This window comes from Paroedura picta, chromosome 12 (assembly GCF_049243985.1).
Source record: "Paroedura picta isolate Pp20150507F chromosome 12, Ppicta_v3.0, whole genome shotgun sequence".
NCBI classification, from domain to species: Eukaryota; Metazoa; Chordata; class Lepidosauria; order Squamata; family Gekkonidae; genus Paroedura; species Paroedura picta.
The window spans coordinates 46,237,464-46,256,801 of NC_135380.1; the positions used below are offsets into that span (position 1 = coordinate 46,237,464).

Here is a 19,338-nt window from a genome sequence, read left to right on the forward strand (position 1 = left end):
TGGCAGGAGTGATATTCAAAGCATATACTTCTGAATTAGTAATTTGGTCTCCTAACTGCTGTGCTGCACTGGCTGCAAAAGCAGAATAAGAGCCTTGTGTTGTTTACCGGCAGGAGGATTTGTTGTCCCTTGAGCCTTTTTGTGGGCTTCAGCCTTTGTGTTAACACAGGGTGCTGATGCTACTAAGGACCTTAGATTAATTGCAGTGACTTAGAGTTGAACCTCCATTTCAGCCCATGGAAAGGAGCAGAGGGTCGGACACACACACAATAGTTGACTGTTCCCTTCCCATCTCCCTATAGACTTTCCCCTTACCCCTGCTGCTGTTCCCAAAGGGTCTGTCAGCTCCCAAGAACAAAATTAGAGAGAGGGGATGCATTAAGGTGCAGTGAGAGGGCGGGAGGCCTGCAAGTTCCTTTCTGTCTATTGCTGAGCAGTGAAGTACCAGTTTGGTGTAGTGGTTAGCAGTGGGGACTTCTAATCTGGCATACCGGGTTTGATTCTGCACTCCCCCACATGCAGTGAGCTGGGTGACTTTGGGCTTGCTACGACACTGATAAAACTGTTCTGATGGAGCAGTGATATCAGGGCTCTCTCAGCCTCATCCACCTCACAGGGTGTCTGTTGTGGGGAGAGGAAAGGGAAGGTGACTGTAAGTCACTTTGAGCCTCCTTCAGGTAGAGAAAAGCGGCATATAAGGACCAACTCTTCTTCTTCTTAATGGCATTGCCAGCACCTCAAGCCTGGAGAGGACACATATTGTGGATTTTGAACTAACCTGAATGTCCCATGGCAATTTCTTTCCCTTCAGGTGCAGCAGAAACGATGGAAAGTTGAAACGAATTCTAGGCTGGATTCAGTCTTGCTTCTTTCCTCTATGAATCTTCCTGGAGGGGAGCTGGTGAGTGATAACGCAATGGCTCATTCTGGAGAGGTCTGCCTTGCTAGGGTGGGTCTCCCAGAATGGACATGGGCTTTGCCAGGAGGACTCGCATCTTAAGAAAGTTGAGGCCAGAATCCTGATTGAAGGTAACCTTTAAGAGGGAAAACTGAACTAAAAGGTCACTCTGATGTGGGACAAACACTGCCTGGAGGCAGGGGGATCCAGTTCTGTAGGAAAGGCCTCAGGCAAAAGTTGGACTGGAGGTTTAGTAGTTGGTGAGTGCTTTTATCCCACTTTGCTCATTGTAGAGTCAGGATTATGACATCTACCTTCCTGTAAATTCCATTCCCAAAATGTTAAGTCAAATCACCACACAACAAATCTACCTGACTTTGACTAACTCTTGAACATTGCCAGACCTTGTCCATGGAAAGCCCCTTGGGGGGGGGGGGTGCTATGTATAGCTTTGGCCAGTTTTGCTGCAGGATGCGACTCCCTGGACAGGGAAAGGCTCTGGCTGAAACTCCTGGACCTGGAGGTGGATGCCGGTTTAGTCAGTCTAATTAGACAACTCTATCTAAATTAGACAGACTAACCCATGGGGTGGAACAGTGGGAGACTACTCTGCCCTTGAGGAAGCCAGTCTCTCCCCAGAAATAATCATAGTAGCAGTATTAATTGCGTCCCTTCTCCATGGGGTCCTCCGCCTTGTGGAATGGCCTGCCTGAGGAGCTCAGGAAGGCTTCCGCTCACCTGACTTTCTGCAGATATTGCAGAAGTATTCAAGAGGGCTTTTCTGTGCGGGCAACAGATTTGCAGCACTGTTCCTTAGAACAGGGGTAGTCAACCTGTGGTCCTCCAGATGTTCATGGCCATTTTCTGGCAAGGGCTCATGGGAATTGTAGTCCATGAACATCTGGGAGGACCACAGGTTGACTATCCCTGCCTTAGAACACTTGGGAGGGACTGGGGACTAAGTAGTACTGTGCATGGTATATTGCAACTATGCAGTTTTTCATCATTTACTGATATTAATACTTCTGCTTTGCTTCGGTTGGTCCAACAGCCTCAATTCTATTTCATTGTTTATTGAACGTCCCACTGATTGTGTATTGACTCACTCGATGTAATCCACCTTTAGTCCAAGTGAGAAAGGCCGGTTATAAATAAATAAATAAACGTAGGTAATGAGAGTAATAATAAGGGCCATTCCGCACCGGGATCCATGTAGCAAATTGTTTGCTGAACGAAAAATCGCCATTTTAAATAGTGGAATTCGTCGTTGTGCATACCTGCCTTTGTAGTGGAATCCAGTTGCATTTCTATCGTTTCCCACAGGGTTCCGGTCTCGGCAAAAATCGCTAGAAAGGAAGCGCTATTGCTGAGCTGTGTCCCGCCCCTGGCCGTCAAGCAGCCAATGGGCGGCCGTTATCATGCTCCCAAAAAGCCCCTTTCCCTTTAAGGAAGGTTTAAAAAAAAAAAAAAACACCCGTTGCAACGAATATGCGTTGATTCGTTGCAACGGAGAGACCCATCCAGCTAGCAGGTGGTGTTTGAGCTGCCGTTTCATCGTTGCCACGCTCCCCCGAGTGAAAACCCCCTCCCACGGGCACGATTTTCGGCCGAAAACAGTGTGAAAAATAAAGTGAAAATAAACCAGCAAACGGGCCTCTGCGATGCTTGTGCTTGGTGACTTTAAACAGAGGGACTGCAGCCGGGGAAGCCTTACTGGGTAAACAAAGGCTTGCCGGTGCATTGATCTCCGCTCGCTTGGAGAAAAAAAAATGGCGATCGCTTCGCCGGAAGATCAGAGGAGAGAGCCAGGGGGAGGGACTTTGCAGAAACTGCAACAATGGTAACGCACAGAACTTTCCCGCTAGTGTTGCAGATTGGTTGCAGGAGTGTAGCGCTTTCCGGAGGGTGAATCCACTTTTGGGGATTTCCCTGAAAGCGCTACAACGAAGCGCTTTTTGCGGATCGGTTTCAGGAGTGTTGCAGATTGTCAACGACGTTGTGCATAACGGCAAAACTGTAGCGATTTCAATTAGTAACCATTGTGCTATTTTGGACGAATGCGGAACGGCCCTAAGAAACGATCTTTCTTTTGAAAATTTCTTGCCTGCCTTTCTGGGATAAAGAAGGTGGCTACTATTTAATAAACAAAAACAGCAACACAAAGGCCTCCGTGTTACAAAGGAAGGGGGTCAGTAATTGTTTTAAATAAACAGATTATATTATCCTTCTGTCTGCAGCTAGCAAGTGTTGCTGTGGAAAAGGAGGAATGCCCTTTCTCTCTTCAGAGAGGCCATTCCCCTCTCTCTGCCAGGTGGGAATAACTGTTCTGAGCTAATGCCTCATTGGAAGACAGAAAGCTCTTTGCTTCCAGATGATTATTTGTATGCATATTTAGGCAAAGTAGGCAATAATGGCCTATCTGGCTGTCAATTTCTCATTTCTTTCCTGCTGCAGAACTCACCTCCAGTGTCATTCCCTGTCATCCAGGAGGAGAGCTTTGTAAAAATCTGCGGGAAGGGGAGGCAGAATTCAGTACTGCCATCTTCCTTTGCAAACCTGGTTCACACCATGTTTGTATTGTGTTTTATTTTTGTTTATTCTTTTACTCTGTTATGCCAGAAAAAAAAAGTTAACCCAATCTGGTAGATTGATTTTTTAAAAATTCTAAAAGCTGTAATGTGACTTGGTACCATTTGTTTGGTATTTTGCAGAGGCGAAGGTCGGCGGAAGACGAGCTAGCCATGCGAGACTACCTGCAAGAGGGAGACCTCATCAGCGTATCCTCCCTTGGATTAGGGGCTGTGACTTGGTGGTGGAGTTCATGTTGTCTGTGTGTGCATGTGTGCGCTGAGGGCCCTATGTTTGGTCCCAGCACCTCCAGCTTAACGATCTTGACTGACTAATTTCGAGAGAGCCTACTTGAGAGCTGTGGCCGGTCAGAGCACGGTGCTGATGGACAACTAACAGCCTGACCTGATATCAAGCAGCTTCATATCTTCATGTCAGGAAAGAGCAAATTAGACGGATAAACAAAGGCTTGTTCTCATCTTGCAGCATTTTGATGATCCGGTTTCTCCAGAACTGGGAATGTGTTAGCATGGGGGAATTACTGAATTGTGCATGAGCACCATTTAAGCTTGGCCTTCGAGGTCGTACCTGTGGGCCACAGGGCTCCCCGGGATGTTTTCCAGGAATGGAGGTAAGGCCTCCCATGAAGCTACTTTAAGGGCACCAAATAGATAATAGCAGAAGCAGTTTAGTTCTCCATCACAAGCCCCTCTGACGTGAATGGGAGCTGAAAAGAAAGAGATTGCATAGAGGGCCAGAAATGCAAACTTGAGCCCTTCGTTTCCTTAAGTAAGTCTGTCAGGCAGAGGTCCAGGCAGTTTTCTCGGATGGAGCTGTCTCCCTTCATACCCGTAGTCTGAAATATGGGAAGGTAAGTCAGCTGCTTAAATTGCTTGTCATGGTTGAGTATCTCCTCCATTCACTGACCACTCTGTGTACTCAGGAGAGGAGGCTGCTAAGGAGGGTGATGTTGTCTTTATGATCAGTGAATTGCATTGCAATTGTATTTGTTACCTGAAGCAATACAATTGCATTTGTATTGCCATTGCATTCGCTAATTTAGGACAGTGGTCAGTGCAATGGCTAGTTGGCCACACAGCACAAACCTTTTACAAGTACTTGGGTGCTTTAAAAAAAACCCGGAAAAATCAGCACCTGATACCAGCAGCAGCAATTTGCAGAGAGAAAGCTGTGTTAAAAAGCCTTGAAGCAAAAAAATAAATAAACTGGGTATCCCAGCAACACTTTTCTACATTCTCATTTTCTTCACTTGTGTGTTTTAGTTGTTTCAGGGGGTTTTCCCTCTGCTCTGCACGTGCTTTGCTCCCTCTACAAGTTAATTTGATATTACATTGCTGGGTGTCCAGTATAAAATACCTGCTGAAGTCTACAGGAAGATATGCTGAACACAAAGAAAAAGAGTTGGCTCTTATATGCTGCATTTCTCTACCTGAAGGAGTCTCAAAGCGGCTTACAGTCGCCTTCCCTTTCCTCTCCCCACAACAGACACCCTGTGAGGGAGGGGAGGCTGAGAGAGCCCTAATATTCCTGCTCGGTCAGTGTATCAGTGCTGTGGCAAGGCCAAGGTCACCCAGCTGGCTGCATGTGGGGGAATGGGTGTCAGATCAAAGTGGTCAAATGGTTATTTTATTAGGATTTGAGGGCAATAAGGTACACTGGTTGTGATTTATTGTTTATAATTAGCAGGCAATTGCAATACAGATATTCTCAGTTACACTAATCAGCATCATACAGAATCAGTAATCCAATCATACTCCCTAATACAGCAATTTCTAATTTCCAATCAGCCCGCTGGGAGTCCGGTTAGCAGCAGAAATGTGCCCCCCCCCCTCCGGCCAGGTTATACAGCATCGGACGTCAGACTTGAGCTCCCTGCATGCAAGCTAACATCTACTTTGAACACAAACGAGGGGGGAGGGGTCCCTTGCCACTCGATACGTCATGTTAAAAACTCTTTTTTCATTATTTATTGTATTGTATTTATATACCACCCTCCCCAAAGGCTCAGAGCAGTATACATGAAACAAGAAACAATGCGATGTATGATAACCAAAACCTTAAGCCTGATAAATATAATAAAAAATAGAGGCTGGTGAAGTCTCCCAATTATAATGCACCACCTGTTTTTAATGAGATGAGATCATGTGAATCTTCCCCCTCTTCCTGTGTCCAAGTTCAAAAGATTTAGATAAGCATGTTTACATGTGAGCAATACTCGCTCCTTACAACTACATTTCAGCCAGAGAGCAAACCAGCTAAAAGCAAGGCCTGTTCATATATTTAGACCCATACCAAAATGGAAGGAATATATCATATATCAGAAGATCATATCTTTATTTTACAGTCATTTAGACCAAAATTTTAGATGCACTACTATACAATAGCAGTTTATAAAAAGGGAAGGTAATACATAAGAAAGGTTAAAAATGTATCAATAAAATTTAAAAAGTTCTCAACCATAAAAGTCAACATTTAAAAAGCACTAAATACTGGAAAATATCTATATGATGCGAGAAAGGACAAAAGCCTGTCACTAAACTCCTTGTGACAATATCTTCCACATTGTTACCCCCACAACGGAGAATCAAACCCTGCTTGCCAGATTAGAAGCCACCTCTCTTAACCAGTACACCAAGCTGGCTCCCATAAAGTGATGCAGTCCACCACTAGAGGGAGCAAAGTGCATGCAGAACAGACCCCCCCCCCCCCCCCACATGGCAACTGGAACACACAAGAATGGGAAATGAGAAGGAGGGAGAGCCCTTTATGTTTCTATTCTGTCAGGAGCATTTGTGGCCTCTAAGTCACAGATCATGAAGCTCTCCTACCCTTTTTGGGTTGTGAGAAAAATGTCCACACCTGATTTCAGAAAGCAACCTGACATTTTTAGTTTTTGCAGCAAAATTCCTGTAATTTCTCTCCCCGCACTTGGATTTTAGAGTGGATGTTATTGGAGGTGTTTGAGATTCCGGTTCCCTGTGTGTGTAGTAAATCCCTGCCAGAGCAGGTGGCAGACAGAGAGGATCCTCCCCAGGGTGTTAACCCTTAAGGGTGAAAACTTCCCTGCTGTTCCTTTTCTTGCCTGCAGCTTGGCCAGGGAGTGCTCGTGCGGGTTTCCCCGTCCCTTGTGAAGCGACAGAAGACTCACTTCCATGACTTGCCGTGTGGAGCCTCCATTATCCTTGGCAACAACGGGTTCATCTGGATCTACCCAACTCCTGAACAGAAGGATGAAGAGGCTGGAGGCTTTGTCACCAATCTGGAGGTGAGGGCTGGCCAGGACAACTGTCTGAGCATAAGGCAACCTGGCTGGAGCTCGAGGGTACAGGAGACAAGTTGTGAAGATTATTATTTTAATAATTATAATTATTATTAAATGTATAGGCCACTCCTCCCTGTGAGCAGGCTCAGTGCAGCTTATAACAGAGGGGCAGGGGAGGGTGGAACGATTTGGAAATGTCCCTCTCCCTGAAATCTGCCCTAGGATTCCCTTTTGAGCCAGTATATGGTGGCATAAACATCCCTGCTTTTTGTCTCAATGGCCTGAACGCTTGTACTCTTTGCCTCCCTTGTCAGCCGGTGCCCTTGCCTGACCGAGAAGTGATCTCCCGCCTCCGCAACTGCATCACAGCTTTGGTCGCTGAGAAGCTGACACTCTACGACACCAGCATCCTGTACTGCTACGAGGCATCCCTGCCTCATCAGGTGAGCACTTTGTGCTTCTGGGCAGGGGAAGGCCTGGCTGATGCGCTCACAGATGTGCTTACTTCTCTGCTTTCCAAGCAGAGCACAAAGGACACTGCAAAACGGATTGCCCCATTGTGGGATGAAGGGAGTTTCTTTGGCCATTCCTTGTGCAAGGCATGAGCTTCTGATCATCACAGTCCTCCATATGTACCCAGACATAAGAATGGTTTGAAGACTTTTCACCTTTTTTTTTACAGCTAGTAATCTGTATAGGAATTTATGCCAGTTTTGGCATCATTGTGTAAGAATATGGCCTTTGGAGAACATCAGAAACCAACTTCTGGTGAACCAGCCTGATGATCCATCTGGTAGCAAAAGAGCAGCCATGCTGGATCTGACACAAGGCCTGTCTAGACCAGCTGTCTGTTCACAGCTGTCTGGCCAACCAGCTACTTCTAAGAAGCCCACAAACCAGAAGACCAGTACTCATTGCTTCTGGTGGCAACAACTCTCTAGTGAGGAAGGCCTTCCTGCCACCTGCAACCAGAGACCATTCTCTTGGAAACTGAACCTGGACATTTCTCATGGAGAACAAGGGCTTTCCCACCCAGTGGTGGCCCCTCCCAGAAGACTGTGGTAGCCACTGGAACACAATGAAAGGGGAAGGGGGATGGGAATGGTGGCCTAGGATCACTGTTGGAGCAGCCCACAAACATCTAGTTTCTTTAAATGAAAAAGTCTTCTGGGCCAGATGAACTGCATCCTAGGGTACTAAAAGAACTTGCAAATGTCATCTCTGAACCTCTGTCCATTATTTTTGACACTTCTTGGAGAACAGGTGAGGTGCCAGATGATTGGAGGCGGGCAAATGTTGTCCCCTTCTTCAAGGAAGGGAAAAAGGAGGATCCGGGTAATTATCGACCTGTCAGCTTGACATCTGTAGCTGGCAAAATTTTGGAACAAATAATCAAACACTTGGTCCTTGAGCAGCTGAAAGTGAGAGCTGTGATTTCTAAGACTCAGCACGGGTTTCGCAAGAACAAGTCATGTCAGACCTACCTTATCTCTTTTTTGAGAAAGTGACTACCTTGCTGGATCAGGCAAATGCCGTAGACATAGTTTATCTGGATTTCAGTAAATCTTTTGATAAGGTTCCACGTGATATTCTTGTTCACAAGTTGGTAATATGCAGTATGGATCCTAATTTTGTCAGGTGGATCAATAACTTGTTGACAAATCGTACCCACAGGGTACTTGTTAATGGTTCAGCATCTTCTTGGAATAGAGGTACAAGTGGAGTACCCCAAGGATCTGTCCTGGGGCCTGTGTTGTTCAACATATTCATAAATGATTTGGATGAGGGATTAGAGGGGATACTTATTAAATTTGCAGATGATACTAAACCGGGAGGGGTAGCAAACATAACTGAAGACAGCAACAGAATACAGGATGATCTTGATAGGCTCGAGAAATGGGCTAAACTGAATAAAATGAAGTTCAATAGGGACAAATGTAAAGGTAGGAAAAACCATAGACACCAATATAAGATGAGGGAGACGTGTTTGGGCAGTAGCATGTGCGAAAAGGATCTAGGAGTCTTAGTAGACAATATATTGAACATGAATCAACAGTGTGACTCAGTGGCTAAAAAGGCAAATGGGATTTTGGGCTGTATCAAACGGAGTATTGTGTCCAGATCACGAGAGGTGATGGTACCGTTTTACTCTGCTCTGGTTCGGCCTCACTTGGAGTACTGTGTTCAGTTTTGGGCACCCCAATTGAAGAGGGATATTGACAAACTGGAACGTGTCCAGAGGAGGGCAACAAAGATGGTGAGGGGTTTGGAGACCAACATGTATGAAGAAAGGCTGGGGGAGCTTGGTCTATTTAGCCTAGAGAGGAGACTACTGAGAGGGGATCTGATAACCATCTTCAAGTATTTAAAAGGGTGCCATATGGAGGACGGAGCAGAATTGTCCTCTCTTGCCCCAGAGGGACAGACCAGAATTATTGGGATGAAATTAATTCAAAAGAAATTCCATCTAAACATCCAGAAGTAGTTGCTGACAGTTAGAACGGTTTCTCAGTGGAACAGGCTTCCTTAGGCGAGGGTGGGTTCTCCATCTTTGGAAATTTTTAAACAGAGGCTAGATAGCCATCTGACAGAGAGGCTTTGAAGGACAAAGGGGTGGCAGGTTACAGTAGATGAGCGATTGGGATGTGAGTGTCCTGCATAGTTCTGGGGGTTGGACTAGATGACCCATGAGATCCCTTCCAAATCTATGATTCTATGAAAGCTGTTTGAGGCATGATATACCTGAAGGAAGAAAGAGTGTTACAACTGCAGTACGTAGATTAAAATTATGCATGGAGTGGAGAGAGTTGACCAACAGAACTTTTTTCTCCCTCTCCTCAGATACTAGAATTTGAGGGTATCCAGTGAAGCTGAGGAGCAGGAGGTTTAGAATGGAAAAAAGAAATCTTACTTTGCACAGAAAGTGACTAAAAAGTGGAGTTCACTGCCAGAGGATGCAGTGATGGCCACGAAAATGAACAGCTTTAAAGGGGATTAGATGGTAGCCCTGGTGACTCATGGGGACCTCTACACTGAGAGGCACTAAGCCTCTGAATCCCAAAGCCAGGAGGCACCGTCAGGGGAAGGCCTCAGCCACAGGAACTAGTTGGCCACTATGTGAGACAGAAGGCTGGATTAGATGGACTATTGGTCTGATTCAGCAGGGCTCTTCTTATGTTCTTAACAGACAGATGCTTTGGGCTGATCCTGCGTTGAGCAGGGGGTTGGACTAGATGGCCTGTATGGCCCCTTCCAACTCTATGATTCTATGACTACAGTATTATCCATTATAGAATCTTTCCCTCTGTTCCATTATTTGTAGATTGTTTTATCAATACAGGATGTTCTAACTCGCTCTTGATCAGCTGCAGCTAAATAGATAAATAGAGCTCCAGGCACATCTCATGCCCCCAGCTTAATGTGCAGATGTCAACATGTGATCGGTGACCACTTGGCATCCTCCTAAAAGTTAAATGTTTGGTGAAAGGCCAGGCTGTATAAAGAGCATTCTGTCATACCCCATGCACTGGAATGTGGCTCCAGTTCACAGAGGCCATGCATGAATCTCTGTTAATTCAATGCTGGTCCCGTGTGCTTTTAGTCTGTCCAGATTTTTTGACCTATGCTTGTAAAAATGATTCAAAACAAAACAATTATATTCGAAAAACACATATTCCTACAGAATCCCCTCTGTGCCAGTGATCTTACAGTTCCTGGCCAGTAGTTACCCTTCTCATCCATCTTATTCAGAAAAGCTTTAGAATCACAGAATCATAGAGTTGGAAGGGGCCATACAGGCCATCTAGTCCAACCCCCTGCTCAACGCAGGATTAGCCCTAAGCATCCTAAAGCATCCAAGAAAAGTGTGTATCCAACCTTTGCTTGAAGACTGCCAGTGAGGGGGAGCTCACCACCTCCTTAGGCAACCTATTCCACTGCTGAACTACTCTGACTGTGAAAATTTTTTTCCTGATATCTAGCCTATATCGTTGTACTTGAAGTTTAAACCCATTACTGCGTGTCCTCTCCTCTGCAGCCAACAGAAACAGCATCCTGCCCGCCTCCAAGTGACAACCTTTCAAATACTTAAATACTTAAATCATGTCCCCTCTCAACCTCCTTTTCTCCAGGCTGAACATTCCCAAGTCCCTCAACCTATCTTCATAGGGCTTGGTCCCTTGGCCCCAGATCATCTTCGTCGCTCTCCTCTGTACCCTTTCAATTTTATCTACGTCCTTGAAGTGAGACCTCCAGAACTGCACACAGTACTCCAGGTGTAGTCTGACCAGTGCCGCATACAATGGGACTATGACATCTTGTGATTTTGATGTGATGCCCCTGTTGATACAGCCCAAAATGGCATTTGCTTTTTTAACTGCTGCATCACACTGCCTGCTCATGTTTAGTTTACAAACCACAAGTACCCCAAGGTCTCGTTCACACACAGTGTTACCTAGAAGCGTATCCCCCATCCAGTAGGCATGCTTTTCATTTTTTTGACCCAGATGCAGAACTTTACACTTATCTTTATTAAATTGCATCTTGTTCTCATTTGCCCATTTTTCCATTGTGTTCAGATCTCGTTGAACTCTGTCTCTATCTTCTGGAGTATTTGCCAGTCCTCCCAATTTGGTGTCATCTGCAAACTTGATGAGTAGTCCCTCCACCCCCTCATCTAGATCATTAATAAATATGTTAAAAAGTACCGGGCCGCACACCGAGCCCTGAGGTACCCTGCTACTCACCTCTCTCCAGTCTGATGAAACACCATTGACAACAACTCTTTGAGTGCGGTTCTCTAACCAATTCCCTATCCACCTAACTATCTGAAAATCCAGATTGCAGTCCTTCAACTTATCCATCAGAACATCATGGGGAACCGTGTCAAAAGCTTTACTAAAATCCAAGTAAATGACATCAACCGAATTTCCCTGATCCAGCAAACCTGTTACTTGGTCAAAAAAGGAAACCAGGTTGGTCTGGCAGGACCTGTTGGAGACAAATCCATGCTGACTTCCTTGGATCACCAAATTGTCCTCCAGATGTTTGCAGATCGCTCCCTTTAATATCTGCTCCATTATCTTCCCCACAACAGAGGTCAGACTCGCTGGTCTGTAGTTTCCCAGGTAATACTTCCTCTCTTTTTTGAAGATCGGAATAACATTTGCTCTCTTCCAGTCCTCTGGGACATCTCCAGTCCTTAAAGAGGTTCCAAAGATGATGGACAAGGGCTGTGCAAGTTCTCTGGAAAGTTCTTTGAGCACTCTCGGGTGCATTTCATCCGGACCAGGGGATTTGAACTCATCCAGTGCAGCTAAATGCCTCTCGACAACCTCTCTATCCATGTTAACCTGCCACCCAGACACTGTCCTTTGGCTATGGCCATCTCTAGATGTGCCTAAACACTTTGACCTGTGGGAAAAAACAGATGTAAAATAGGAACTAAGCCTTTCTGCTTTCTCTGCATCTTCCGTTAGAGTTTGTCCATCGGCACCCAACAGTGGGCCTATTGCCTCCTTTACTTTATGTTTGCTCCTCACATAACTGAAAAATCTTTTCTTGTTACAATGGACTTCCCTGGCCAATCTTAGCTCACTCTCAGCTTTGGCCTTTCTTAAGATTGATCTACAGTGCCTAGTAACCTGTAGGTACTCTTCTTTAGAGCTCTGTCCTTCCCTCCATTTCCTGAACATTTTCCTTTTCTTTCTTAGTTTCTCTTGAAGTTCTCTGTTCATCCAAGTAGGCTTCTTAGAGCTCCTGCAGTGTTTTCGTCTTTCTGGGATAGTCATTGATTGAGCATGCAATAGCTCTTGTTTGAGTAGCGCCAACCCTTCACATGCTCCCTTCCCTTCCAGCATTCTCGTTCATGGTATGACACTCATCATGTCTCTGAGTTTATTAAAGTTTGCCCTACGAAAATCCAACATCCGCGTCTGGCTACAAGCTTCCTTGGCTCCCCATCTCAAAAGGAATTCTATGAGGACATGGTCACTTCCCCCTAGGATCCCTACCTCCTTCACCTCATCCACCAACTCTTGCCTGTTGGTCAGTATTAAGTCCAGTATGGCTGAACCTCTTGTGGGTTCATCTACTATTTGATAAATGAAATTGTCAGCCAGGCAGGTCAGAAACTTGCATGACTGAGGACGCTTCGCAGAGTTTGTTTCCCAGCACACATCTGGGAAATTGAAGTCCCCCATGATGACAAGGTCCTGCCGCTTGGATAGTTTCTCAAGCTGCTCACAAAGTGCAGCATCCACATCCTCTCGTTGGTCAGGCGGTCGGTAGCAGACACCAACCACCACACTGTTTGTTTTCCCCTCGCTTATTTTCACCCAGATGCTTTCCACTGTAGATATGCTCTCCTTCACTAGAATTTCCTGACAGGTAAGCCCTTTTCTCACATACAGTGCCACTCCTCCACCTCTTCGATCTATTCTGTTTTTTCTGAACAGTTCATATCCATCCACCATTACATTCCAGTCATGAGAATCATTCCACCAAGTTTCTGTGATGCCTACTAGATCATACCTTTCCATCAGCATGAGAACTTCCAGCTCTTCCTTTTTATTGCCCATGCTTCGGGCGTTGGTATAAAGACATCTGAATCCTTTTACTTCTGGTTCCCTATGAGCTGGCCTTGCCGGTTGGGCTGCCTCCAATCGTTTTCCTTCCATACACTCCCTATGTTGATCGTCTCCTTCCCCTAGTGGCTTTAGTTTAAAGCTCTCCTGATGAATCTCCCCAGGTTCCTGCCAAACACATTCTTCCCCAGTTTCGATAAGTGCAGTCCATCAGGTGCTAGTAGGCCTTCCTCAAGAAAGCCTATCCCATGGTCCCAGAAACCAAATCTCTCCTGCCGGCACCAACTACGCAGCCACCGATTCACCTCCATTATCTTCCTCTTCCGACGCATTCCTCTTCCCTTAACAGGCAAGATTGAAGAGATTACCACTTGTGCCCCCATTTGCTTGAGCTTCCTCCCCAGATCTTGATAGTCTTTTTTAGTAGGAGCGATGGTATTCAGGGACATGTCATTCGTTCCCACATGGACCATCACAAATGGGTAGCGATCCGTAGATTTGAGGAGTTTGGGCAGCCGTTCCGAAACATCTTTAATTTTCGCCCCTGGCAAGCAACACACCTCTCGGGTTAGGGGGTCGGGCCCAGCCACATGGCGATCCATTCCTCTTAGCAGGGAGTCTCCAATTACCAGTACTCTCCTTTTGTTTTTCTTAACTCCATTTCCTTCTGTCCCCGTGGCCTCTTCCCTTTGTCTTGGACTTCGTTTTGGGACCTCTTCCCTTGTTGACCCTTGCACCTCCTCTGCAAGGGCCTGAAATCTATTCTGGAGCTCTAAAAGTCCCGAGAACTGTCTCGCTCTTCGCCGTTGAGTCTTTTTCTGAACTGTCTGCAGAGGCTCCCTATTGTGGCCAATCTCCTTATCCACTTCAGGAATAGCTGTATTGTCTTTATTTCGAATTGCAGGGCTCTGGTCTATGAACTCCTCCCCTTTCTTACTTTGGGTCAGAGTAATAATTCTGTTTTCTAATCCCCTAATCCTTTCTTCCAGAAGTCTTACCAGCTTACACTTGGGGCAGCTGTAGTCCATCTTGTCTTCTGGGAGGAAAGCAATCATGTCACACTCACTGCAGATGATGGGATGAGTGTTCTGGAGGTCCATTATAATGTCTAGGCAGTGCAAGTACTAGGGAAATATAATCTACTGATATAATCTACTGATTCTAATTGCTTGGCCAAGAACCCCAGGCTAAGAGCCACAGGCCAAGAGCCCTTTGTCTCGGCTCACGCCAAAGGCTCGAGCCTCTGGTGAGCAGCAGCCCTTTTTTAATCCTCCCAACAATTACCCAGCAATCACCTCACCCAGTCAGCACAATAGCCTCACCTGGTCAGCAGCAACTCTCCCCAGTAGCTCTCTCCACGTGCTGTCAGTTGTCTGAGCTCTGCCTTTGGCGAGGAGCAGCCCTTTTTAATCCTCCCAACAATTACCCAGCAATCACCTCACCTAGGCAGCACAATAGCCTCACCTGGTCAGCAGCAACTCTCCCCAGTAGCTCTCTCCACGTGCTCTCAGTTGTCTGAGCTCTGCCTCTGGCGAGGAGCAGCCCTTTTTAATCCTCCCAACAATTACCCAGCAATCACCTCACCCAGGCAGCACAATAGCCTCACCTGGTCAGCAGCAACTCTCCCCAGTAGCTCTCTCCACGTGCTCTCAGTTGTCTGAGAGAACCCTCCCCTGGAGCTAAGGGGAAAATGTATGTTTGGCCAGAGCACTTCACAGCTGGCCACACTGCTCTGCTTTCACACATGTGCTGTGTGCCATGTGTTGCAAAGACTTGCATGCACCATCTTCTTTATTTAAATTGCAGATCAAGGACCTTCTGAAGCCCGAGGTGATGGAGGAGATAGTGCTTCAGACTCGGCAAAGACTCCTGGAATTGGAGGGATGATTGTAGAGCTGGATGCGAGGAGCGACCGTGACAACCCCCAGGCAGGTTGGACTCCCCTCTGGCTCTGCACAGTCCAACCTCTCCAAAACATTTGACGGCCCAGAAAATCCATCAAGTGTTCCACTTGCTTTCGAAGTGCCTCCTGCCTGCCCATCCCACGTGGCATTTCTTATGCACTGGTTTAAAATCCCACACCAAAAAGGAATAGAGAAGGAAATGTGAAAGCAAAAGGAGGTCTAGGTTTTATGTGATGTGAGAACAGCAGCAGAAACAGGTGCAGAGGGCCATTTCTGTAGTCTAGTGAATGCTCTTTGGAAAACAGTTCAAGAAAAAAGGGTTCGCTTTTGCAGCTGATGTCTTGGAGTCTCTTCTCACTTCTTTTCATTGGACAAAGCTTGTCCTCATTGCAGGGTCGGGCACATGCACGAGGACACGCATGTGGGCATGAAGGTAGATCGAGACTTGCCATGCAGTGTGGTGATGCTGCACCACTCAGCTTTGACAAATGGCAGGCAGACCCGGAGACCCCAGCCTTATGCAGTGACTGATAACACGTCTGCCTGTGCTCAACCGAGCAATCCCAGCTCCTCCTGGCTCCCAGGGGCAAGCTTGTGGTCTTCTTTGTCAGAAGTTGCTGCATCCATCCCAGGCAGAGGCAGGCAGCCCTGGTGGCTGTTGCAGGGTCCATGAGCTGTGATGTCTACAGGCAGGGCCAGAGTTTGCTCTTGGTGCTGTGCAGAGGGGGAGGGTAGCTTACTGGTCAGTTGTGCGCGAACTCACTGAATTCATTGGCTTGAACAACTGAGCAGCATTCTTGTAAAAGGGCAGTTCTGCATCTTTTATTCCACATCAAGGATTTTTTAAATCATTTTGTATATATGTCTGCAAGAAACTGAACTTCACATGTGGGGTGTTCTAGTATTTTTGTACTGGAGAATTTCAATAAATCCTTCTCTTTAAAAACAAAAATACAGTGTCTTGTTTTACAAAGACTTTTCTGGTCAAGGTGTCTTTAAACATTAGTAGTTGAACCTGTATTGCAGACAGAAATAAAGTATTTCTGATTTCTTTCCGGCCAGGATCTTTCAACAGGAGACTCCCTTTACAAATAACAAAGGTGCACAGATTTGCTCACCTGACCAAGAGAATCCAGTCTTCCATTTCAAGAAGCTGCAAATAGTGGTTTATTTGAGTAGTTCTTTTAAGACCAAAAGTTGTCTGCAGCTGCCAGTCCAGTGGTCCTGTTTGTCCATTGCAGACCAGAGTTTTAAAATATGCCAAAGGACAGAAAGATATTTTAGTGTTCTAAGTGCCAATTATTGCATTGTGTAGGACAGTGGTCCCCAACCCGCGGGCCGTGGCCCGGTGCCAGGCCGCGAAGGCCTTGGCGCCGGGCCGTGGCTCCTTCTTCCCTCCCCCCCGAAGCGAGAAGTTCGCCAGGCCACGAGCAAATCGGCCGCCAAAGCGGCCGATTAGCTCGTGGCCCGGCAAGCTTCTTGTTTCAGGAGGGAAGAGAAGCTTGCCGAGCCGCAAGCTAATCGGCTGCTTTAGCTTTAGCAGCCGATTTGCTGGCGGCCCGGAGGGGCCGGGAGGGGGAGCCGCGACCGCCAGCATGGCGGCAGCGCAAACGCGCATGTGCGGACTGCCGCACACGTGCGTTTGCGCCCCGGTCGGGCGCAAACACACGTGCGCGGCAGTCCGCACATGCGCGTTTGCGCTGGGGCTGCCGCGCGTACGCAGGCCCCCGGGCTGCCCTCTCCCCCCACTCCGCCGCAGCGGTCCGCAGTGGGCAAAAGCTTGCGGACCGCTGGTGTAGGGGGCAGATTTTCTTTTGAGAACTCTCAGTTCTTTGTTGTGGCTTTTTGCTCTGAATTTAAGAGTTTCATCATCTGGTTTTATCTCCAGTTCCATCATTGTAGCAATGCACAATATCACCACTGTCACAATTCAGGTACAGGCCATTGCCTCCCCTCCCTTGGAATATTCACAATCCATCTGGGCAAGCTGCATAGGGCATTTCCGCGGCACTAGCCCCACACCCAAAGTTCATACCATGTCAGGGTTTATCAAAGTTTTTGTACACCTACCGTCCTGAACTCTTTGTACCTGTACTCCTTTCCCAGTTTGCAGGTTGGATAAAGTCACTGGGATTAGCAGAAGGAATAGGACTTACCGAGCAATCTCCCCTACAGTTGGCAGGGCTGTCCTACGACAGGCTGGTCTCATTTCCCGCCGGCTTGCAGGGTCTGGGCTCCTCCGCCGATTCATTGCTGGAAGACGGCTCTAGCGGTTCTGTCAAAGGGGTGAAGATGGCGCACATGGCCTTCTTGGATGGTCTTCCGGCTGGTACTGGGGTGGCCGCTTTTGATGAAGTCTTCAGGGTGGCCCTGGCCTTCTCAGCCCAAGCACAGGCCCTTCTCCCAGTGGCGTGCTCTTTCTGTTGTGTTGTAGGGCATCGCTTTTGGAGCGGTGGCTTTACACAGGCCACCGGTGCGCTTGGCCGCCTTCTCCCCAGCATCTCTGGCATCCACCAATTCCAAAACACGAAACCTTCCTTCTCCCGCCAGTCAGATCTATTCCATCAGGGTCGCTGGGTGCGCCTTCAAGTTGACGCAAGGCGAAGTTCCTTCCTGACCATGTCTTCAGCCAAGGGAGCCTCAAAACCCTCTTGGGAGGCCTTAAGGAACAATTCAAAGTCCCGCAATTCCATGGCATCATAATCAAACAGTCTTACATACCATTCTGCTGAGACACCATCCCAAAAGTCCCCGACAAAATGGACCTGCTCGGCCCCATCCAGGAACAGGAAATCATAATCCGTCATGTAACCACGTAGCTGGATCAGGAAATGGGCCAACTTCTCCGGAGACCCATCATACTTCACTTGGAAACGAGGCACCTGGTGGCAGGGCTCGAGATCTGGATCAAAAAACTCAACTTGCCCTCACCCAGTGCGGTGGGGGATTCCCCCTGTAGCGGCTTGGGAAGCGCTCGCACGCCCTGCTCCATCCTCCTTAGGGGAATTGCCTTGGTCGTTGGATTCCTCCTCTTTTTCCGGCACTGGCTTACCCAATCTCAGTTAGAAGATTTTGGGCTATTTTTCGAGCCCTATTGTCTTCACCAACCAGGATCGCTGACAACCAGTCCATCATTCGGTCAAGCTGGCCGCAGAGTCGTAGCAGGTCATGGAATGCTGCCCTTGGCTTTCAGTGACATGCCTTAAAACTATGCTTTCACTCCAGACGAGTGCTGAGCGCCCTCACTACCCCTGGCCTCCGAGCAGTCACGGTGGCTGACCGTCCTCGGCACTCCCCAACCACCTCCAGGGCGGCATCTTCCATTTGGGTGGTTGAGGTCGAAGCCGTGGGTTCGGTAGTTGCTGCGGACGTCTCCAGTTTCATGATGAGTCCAGTAGGGTAATCCACAGGGAACAGGAGTTCTGTCTAATTGTCAGAATTCCAGAATGTAGACAAGAAAACTTCTGTGAAAAGTTTCTTTATTCTCTAGCTGCAGCATCTAACATGGCATAGACAGAACTGAAATTACAGGCAAAGCAATACAATGTAAAACCCAACAATCCTTTCCTTGGGCAGCTGATAACTCAGGTGTCAGGGTGAGACATAACACGGAACTATCTCTGTGTCATGTGCAGCTTCTGGGAATAATGCCAAAGTGCGTTGTTATGAGAAGCAGAGGCACTAACGAGATACATGGCCTTGAAGCTATGAGCAGGACCTAAAGACAAGAAGCTGGCTATGCAGCCGAAATGGACGACAGATGCAGGTCAGGCCAAAGTGAACAGACATAATTCACGGCAGAAGACACAGGATTCTGTCACACTCCTGCTATGGAATTTTGCATAATTTAATGGTTCACGTTAATCCTTCTGTTTAGCTTCAGTGCTGTTTTTTAGATCCCAGGTTGATTCTGCGGCCTGGCTCCTGTTGCTTGGTTTAGTGCAGGGGTAGTCAAACTGCGGCCCTCCAGATGTCCATGGACTACAATTCCCATGAGTCCCTGCCAGATGTAGTCATGGACATCTGGAGGGCCGCAGTTTGACTACCTCTGGTTTAGTGAATGTCCTGTCCATGGATTGTACTGACTCACTCTGTATAGTC

General features: G+C 47.2%; 1 protein-coding gene across 3 annotated transcripts in view; it reads left to right on the forward strand.

The window, feature by feature from the left end:
* EXOSC2 (exosome component 2) overlaps positions 1-19,338 on the forward strand; it is a 35,253-nt gene that overhangs the window by 5,074 nt on the left and 10,841 nt on the right. For 2 of the 3 annotated variants that reach the window (XM_077305214.1, XM_077305215.1), the window contains exons 4-8: positions 812-901; positions 3,610-3,675; positions 4,269-4,337; positions 6,576-6,752; positions 7,064-7,192. In XM_077305214.1, the coding sequence (XP_077161329.1) occupies positions 812-901; positions 3,610-3,675; positions 4,269-4,337; positions 6,576-6,752; positions 7,064-7,192 (531 nt within the window). Of the gene's footprint in view, positions 1-811; positions 902-3,609; positions 3,676-4,268; positions 4,338-6,575; positions 6,753-7,063; positions 7,193-15,139; positions 16,190-19,338 lie in introns of those variants that run through there. The other variant, XM_077305216.1, reaches the window with a different exon arrangement.